Source organism: Oncorhynchus masou, chromosome 3, assembly GCF_036934945.1.
Source record: "Oncorhynchus masou masou isolate Uvic2021 chromosome 3, UVic_Omas_1.1, whole genome shotgun sequence".
NCBI lineage: Eukaryota > Metazoa > Chordata > Actinopteri > Salmoniformes > Salmonidae > Oncorhynchus > Oncorhynchus masou.
The window spans coordinates 27,538,544-27,546,198 of NC_088214.1; the positions used below are offsets into that span (position 1 = coordinate 27,538,544).

Genomic DNA, 7,655 nt, shown 5'->3' on the forward strand with positions numbered 1-7,655 from the left:
ACTGCTGACAGATTTGAACAGCAATTTATGGTGGAGTAATTGAAAGTGAGAATTCCACATGATAAACATGAATATGTGTGAGAATTCATTGCTGCAGACAGTTATGAATAATGTACCTTTTCAGTTACTTCAAATCAAGAGGTGAGAGCTAAAGGTAGGAAGCACAGCCAAAACAACATGGGTGCGATAATGTGGGGGCTGTCCCTAGTTCTGTGAGGTGGCCCTTATTTCATCATGGCAAAAGTTAAACAGCTCACAGCAGCCTTCCTATTTAATGAGTTCCATCTAATGAGAATAAATACATTGTTGAGGTTCTCTACTACAGTAGTGTTGGTACCCGGGACCAGAAACCATGCCGGGCATCCCTTGTGGCCACCAAACAGGCAATTTTTTTCTAGAGGCCCCCGTTGTTATCCAAATAAACATTATGCGCAAAAAAACCTGCAATTCAGACAGGCCCACTGGGCCAAAGATGGACCACCTCATCTGACATTTGTCCAAACTGCATTTAGGAAAGTCTGTTTCTGGTTGGTACGGAGTGAGCCATTCCTCCACAGTGTGTTGTGTTTATGATGTGACAGGTGAGCTAGCAGAGGATCCAGCACCAGGTGACAGCTAGCCTGACAACTCACACTAAATTCTCTAGCTGCTCTGTCGTTCGCTACATACTTTAGTCTGAGACTGCCATCATTGAAGTTCTTTATGGTGACGAGGTGCACGAAAGGCATTGTCAGTGATTGGATCGTCTCTGACCAATCAGAGTATCAAAGCCAATGACTCATTGTATAACCCATCGAAGCAGGCTTGAAAATAAACGCCTGAAACTAGATCCCCTACATCCTGACAAGATGGGAAGAAAACCTCCAGTGCAAGTTTTCTTCTGCACTGTTCAACCAATCCAGTAAATGTGGAGGAGGAGTTAAGATGGAGTGTTGCCTTCTTAATGTCCAAAAGAGGAAGCCATGCCACAGGCTCTCTTTCATTTCCCCTGAAAACCAGAACATCTAGTTGTTGTGGACTTGCAGAGGCTACGCATTTCCAAACAGCTGCTTTACCTACGTATGTTCTGGCTCTGGCCCAACCCATCGGTTTCTGGACCTATCAGACGGCCCCGAATGTGTTCACATTCGGTGAAGGGTTGGGGAGGTACTCAGATCCAGACTCATTGCGGAGAAGAAACTAACGTCTGTGGGTGTGGCGTAGCGTTTGGCCAGAGCAAGGAGTCTGGATAGCCAGGCAAGGTGACAGCACCATCATTCTGGCCTAGTCACCCATAAGTGGTGTGGCTGTGGCAGTCAGAGAGCGAGAGAGAGAGAGAGAGAGAGAGATGGCCACAGGTACAGCAACACGGCACAACACTGGCCAGTGGTGGAAGGAGATGTGTGACGCTCATCTTCACGTCAGTGGGGCTTGAAATGGGATCTGCCAAACACTAGCAGTTCGAGTCACGCCAAGGTATTTATCCTCCCCTGCACCACTAATGACAGATGGTCACATCTTTGAAGATTTACCATGCGTCGCAGATTGGCTGCCTGGGAGGGAGGCTACGGTTGTCATTCGGGGCCCCTAGGTGCCGCAGTGCCACTGTATAAGCCATTATGAGTGTGTTATAGTGTTTAGGAATATAGAGCTATAGAGTTGTCCTCTTTCCCCCATCTCCACATTCTCACTCCTCTGTAGCATCACCTGTCTGTCAATCAGTCATGGCATGGATAGATTTTTCTTTGTGACAGGGTCCATATTTATATCTGGATGCTCTCCACCTCTCACAATGGCACACAATTTATTAACTATTTCCCTCATTTTAGACAGCTAATACAATCAATCTCTCAGTTTTAAATCGCAAATAATAATATTTTAGTGTCACTGTTCAGCATTTCAACAAAATACCATTGAATTAAGGTTGTGGTCGTGTTTTGAGGTTTTGCAGTTATATAGCGTGGTCGTCCTCTGGCCATGCGTGCAGCCAAGCTGTGAGGAGGGCGTGTCAAAATCACAGCGGTTGTGCGGCTGTGCTTCAAATAGCCTATGGTGCGGTCAAGGCATAGCCTGTTATAACTGCGGAGATCATTCATTAAAATCGCAGTCAATGACAGTGTCGGGACCCTCTAGTAATAAATGACGGGACTTGATTGCTTACCGGCGTATTCTGTATGAGGGTAGCAGTAGGCTATAGTATGAAAGTGAGTTGACGCGGGAGCTGTCCATGGTGCTGAACCGTTGTACGCACTGTAACAGAATACCCAGATGAGAAATAGACTACATATGTGAATAGTGGGATAATTGACTTCTTAACCACAAATCAACACTTTCTAGTGGGTGCGTGCGTCACTGCTCCAGTTATTTATAGCTATTGTATTATTTCATAGTGCAGCAGGAGAGCCCTATTCCCTCCCCACTGGGCACAGACGTCAGTTCAACGTCTCGTTTGTATTTACATTTGGTTGAGTTGTCAACTAACATGAATTCAACGTGATTTAGGTTCAAGGTTGGGTGAAAAAATACAAAATTCTCTGAAGTTGCAAATCCAATCAGTTTTCCACATTGATTCAACGTTTAAATTATGTGGATTCGACGTTGATTCAACCAGTTTTTGCCTAATGGGTCTGGATTAGGTTAACAGCCTATTGTATTTTGCTCATCGTTGGTCAAGTATAACCTACCTGAAATATTGGCCAGGCCTTCGATTCATTTTATTGAAGTGCTTTGGAATATATATATAGCCTATATATATATTTTTTTTTAATTAGCCTATACATTTGGTTTAATTAGGCCTATCAAGAGTGAATTGCAATATGCTGTAGCTCTATTGTGGCTATTGAGGAGAAATGTGAGGTGAGGAGCGACTGAGGAAGAGTTGCGAAGCAATGATGTCATAGTTTCAAGTATGTGCCATGGGAAAGCATATGGTTCGTACCCGCTGCCGAGCGTTAGGGTTGCTTTGTTATGAACAGGCGGCGCTGTAGCTGGCGGAAGAGGAGGTCGCCCAGCCCAGTATCTCTTCGCCTGGAACACAGAAGCCGAGGGGGAGACAGGAAAACGGGAGGAGAAAAGACGGTGTTGGCTGGAGGAGAAAGAAAAAGCTACGATAATGGCCGCTAAATCTGATGGGGTATTGAAAATTAGAAAGAGCGATGTAGCGTTCACGCCTTTGCAGAATTCGGACCACTCAGGCTCAGTACAAGGACTCGTTCCAGGATCGCAGCCGGATTCGGGAACCGGGGATGGGGAATTCGTGAATGGGGAATCGCGGTGCTGTGGTTCTAATTCGACATGTCTTCGCCTTGGCAGAGAGCAGCAAACAAAATACACGATATGGGACTGTCTATGGATTCTCGCTGCAGTGGTTGTGTATTTCGCCGATGTAGGCACCGACATTTGGCTTTCTGTCGACTATTACCTCCGTCGCGACTACTGGTGGTTCGGGCTCACGCTATTTTTTGTTGTGCTAGGGTCGTTCTCCGTCCAAGTCTTTAGTTTTCGGTGGTTCGTCCACGATTTCAGCACCGAGGAGAGCTCCAATGCCGCCGGTGCGGCAAACTGCTCATCCCACATGGACGGGAAGCTGCTGAGCGGTTCGGCTTCACACGGAGATGTGGGCGCCCAACCGTCCACACCTCAAAGACAGGCGTCCACCGCGAGCAAGAGCAACACCACAACCAACAGCAACAGCAGCACGGCAACCCCGACTAATAAGAAAAGGTCGGCGTCCTGTTCAGTATTCATATGGTCCGCGCAATCCGTCACCCACATCTTGCAGCTTGGACAGATATGGAGGTAAGCATTTAATATGCTCTTTGGAATGAAGAGAGTTGCAGCCCATTAGCCTACGTGTGTTAACTTCTGACTGCACGTACCTCATAGCCGACACTTAGCTCCCATCATGCCCAAGAGGGTCTACTGTTATTAATTATTAGGCACCGACTGCCATAGAACGTACAACATTTCAGGTTTTACGCGCACTGCAAAGCATTTTGAGTAGCATACCCTGAGTAGCTTCTTGGTGGGTTATAGGTGTTACATCTTAACTAAGCAATCATAGGGAGAGAAAATAATCTGTCGCAAAACAAAATGGTATCATGTTTCATGATGTGATATCCTTGTGAATGTGTTTGGTCCAATGGCGAGCTCGACGTTGTGCATGTTCAATTGAATTCCTCACACCATACAGTATAGGGCTAGATGTATGTAGCCCAGCTTAGCATACAAATGGGAAACTCTTTACAACTAGGCCTATTATTTACAAACAAGTACATTATGTGTGAGGAAAGAAACGGTAATAAACCACATTGTTCTCCCTAAATTAAGAATATATCAAATATGTACCGGAGACATTTGGGTTCTGAACATTGTGTGTGTGTGTGTGTGTGTGTGTGTGTGTGTGTGTGTGTGTGTGTGTGTGTGTGTGTGTGTGTGTGTGTGTGTGTGTGTGTGTGTGTGTGTGTGTGTGTGTGTGTGTGTGTGTGTGTGTGTGTGTGTGTGTGTGTGTGTGTGTGTGTGTGTGTGTGTGTGGACCAGGGCGTCAATACACAGTCTTTTTTGCAAAAAGCATGTCATGTCAGAAGAAACATCAAGTTCAAAATCTATTGATCTATTGATAGAAACATATACTGAGGCATGATATTGAATAAAATCACATTGCAAATCCATTATTAATGACATTGAGCTTTTAACTTCAAGAATTTCTTGAATTAAATACAGGGGGCGTAACAAGCTATTAATGGATATTGCTTCCATTCTCAATTCAATTTCTCTCTGGTGCCATCCTATTTTTGTATCCATTCTGTTCCAGTCACACACATGTTATCTGTCACTGGGCTAATTTAATGTGGGTGTGTTCGCACATGCATTATTATTTGCATGTGATATTATGTTTTATTGATTTCCTGTTTATCTCCTGGCCATGCATGATAAGGGCATCACATCATCTATGATAATGTACATTTCATGGGGGCTTGCACCCTTGACTCCTTATGTAACTCCTTGACACTGCCACACTTCAGCACTTGAGCATTTAGGGAAAGAGGAAATTCAGTAGTACAACTGAATGCCTTCAACTGAAATGTGTCTTCCGCATTTAACCCAACCCCTCTGAATCAGAGAGGTGCGGGAGGGCTTCCTTAATTGACATCCACAGCGCCCAGGGAACAGTGGGTTAACTCCCTTGCTCAGGGGCAGAACGACATGTTTTTTACCTTGTCAGCTCAGGGATTTGATCCAGCAACCTTTCGGTTACTGGCCCAACGCTCTAACCGCTAGGCAACCTGCCGCCCCATTTGGTTTCATCATTGTTATGTCACATTGTCTGGTGCATTGAGAATACTGTAGATCTGACTCCACCAGGGTGTGTATCCTCAGAGAGTAGACAGGGTATTGTTGAGACACGGCAGTGAGCACAGTAGTCTGGGGAAATCAGGCAAAGTTGAGGGTGGCATCCCAAATGGCACCCTATTCTTTATGTAGTGCACTACTTTGGACCAGAAGCCCTGGTCAAAGTAGTGCCGTATATAGGTAATAGGGTGCCATTTGAGACATAGACAAGGTTTTATAAATGGCTGAGTGTTAATGAAGTTCATCAGACCCCGTGTGAGCCATGTTGGTTCCTGACAACGGTTATGACATGACATCATCACCATGTATATTATTAGCACGATGACTCTATAATTGTTTGTCCAAACTGGTTTCCCATCAGATATTTCTCCAAACACTCACATTGGAAATGGTTTATGGTTTGAATAATTCTGTTATTTCTGAATTATGAGTAACCTTTTTTCAAATGCATTTTCTGTATTAGTTTCCTCTTATTTCACACACACAATGTAAAGTTTTCAGTAAAGTTTTCTTCTTTCAATTGCAGCTGTGGGGTTAATAGTATGTCTGTCAAACCTCCCCCTAAGTGTTTGTATTTATTATGGATCCCCATTAACTGCTGACAAGGCAGCAGCTAGTCTTCCTGGGGTCCAGCAAAATGAAGGCAGTTTTATACAATTTTAAAAACATTACAATACATTCACAACACACTGTGTGCCCTCAGGCCCCTACTTCACCACTAGCACATATCAACAGTACTAAGTGTGTGTATAGTGCATATGTTATCGTGTGTGTGTGTATAGTGCATATGTTATCGTGTGTGTTTTTTTTAACCTTTATTTTACTAGGCAAATCAGTTAAGAACAAATTCTTATTTTCAATGATGGCCTAGGAACAGTGGGTTAACTGTCTGTTCAGGGGCAGAACGACAGATTTGTACCTTGGGGATTCGAACTTGCAACCTTTCAGTTACTAGTCCAACGCTCTAACCACTAGGCTACCCTGCCGTGTGTGTGTGTGTGTGTGTGTGTGTGTGTGTGTGTGTGTGTGTGTGTGTGTGTGTGTGTGTGTGTGTGTGTGTGTGTGTGTGTGTGTGTGTGTGTGTGTGTGTGTGTGTGTGTGTGTGTGTGTGTGTGTGTGTGTGTGTGTGTGTGTGTGTGTGTGTGTGTGTGTGTGTGTGTGTGTGTGTGTGTGTGTGTGTGTGTGTGTATATATATATATATATATGCAAGTGTCTGTGCCTATGTTTCTGTTGCTTCACAGTCGCTGCTGTTCCATGAGGTGTTTTTTTTATCTATTTTTTAAATATTATTTTACTGCTTGCATCAGTTACTTGATGTGGAATAGAGTTCCATGTAGTCATGGCTCTATATAGTACTGTGCGCCTCCCATAGTCTGTTCTGGACTTGGGGACTGTAAAGAGACCTGTTGTAGCATGTTTTGTGGGGTATGCATGGTATGCATGCTCATAAAACAAGTAGCGATGAAGTCAATCTCTCCTCCACTTTGAGCCAGGAGAGGTTGACATGCATATCATTAACATTAGCTCTTAGTGTACATCCAAGTGCCAGCTATGCTGTCCGTTTTTGTGGCACCTGACCACGCGACTGAAAAGTAGTCAAGGTGCGACAAAACTAGCGCCTGTAGGACCTGCCTTGTTGATAGTGTTGTTTAGAAGGCAGAGCATCGCTTTATTATGGACAGACGTCTCCCCCTCTTAGCTACTACTGCATCAATATGTTTTGAACATGATAGTTTACAATCTAGGGTTACTCTAAGCAGTTTAGTCAATTCCACATTATTTATTACAAGATTTAGTTGAGGTTTAGTGAATATTTTGTCCCAAATACAATGCATTCAGTTTAGAAATATTTAGGGCTAACTTATTCCTTGCCACCCACTCTGAAACTAACTGCAGCTCTTTGTTAAGTGTTGCAGTCATTTCAGTCGCTGTAGTAGCTGACGTGTATGGTGTTGAGTCATCCGCATACATAGACACTCTGGCTTTACTCAACGTCAGTGGCATGTTGTTAGTAAAAAAAAATACAAATAAAGCAAGGGGCCTAAACAGCTGTCCTGGGGAATTCCTGGTTCAACCTGGATTATGTTTGAGAGGCTTCCATTAAAGAACACCCTCTGTTCTGTTAGACAAGTAACTATTCATCCACATTATAGTAGGGGGTGTAAAGCCATAACACATGCGTTTTTCCAGCAGCAGACTATGATCGATAATGTAAAAAGCTGCACTGAAGTCTAACAAGACAGCCCCCACAATCATTATCATAAATTTATCATCAGTAGTCCAGATGTTTGTTGTATACGTCACATCTTTGGATTGACACTTA

General features: G+C 43.9%; 1 protein-coding gene across 1 annotated transcript; it reads left to right on the forward strand.

Annotated features, from left to right (window-relative positions):
- Positions 1-2,949: 2,949 nt before the first annotated feature.
- On the forward strand, positions 2,950-4,144 carry LOC135513883 (XK-related protein 4-like). Its single transcript, XM_064936877.1, has one exon. It carries the CDS (start codon positions 3,092-3,094, stop codon positions 3,779-3,781), a length of 690 nt encoding a protein of 229 aa, XP_064792949.1. The 5' UTR covers positions 2,950-3,091; the 3' UTR covers positions 3,782-4,144.
- Positions 4,145-7,655: the final 3,511 nt, after the last annotated feature.

Bases quoted from the DNA above. Each gene is read 5' to 3' on its own strand.
- LOC135513883 (XM_064936877.1), top strand. From the start codon at position 3,092: ATGGCCGCTAAATCTGATGGGGTATTGAAAATTAGAAAGAGCGATGTA.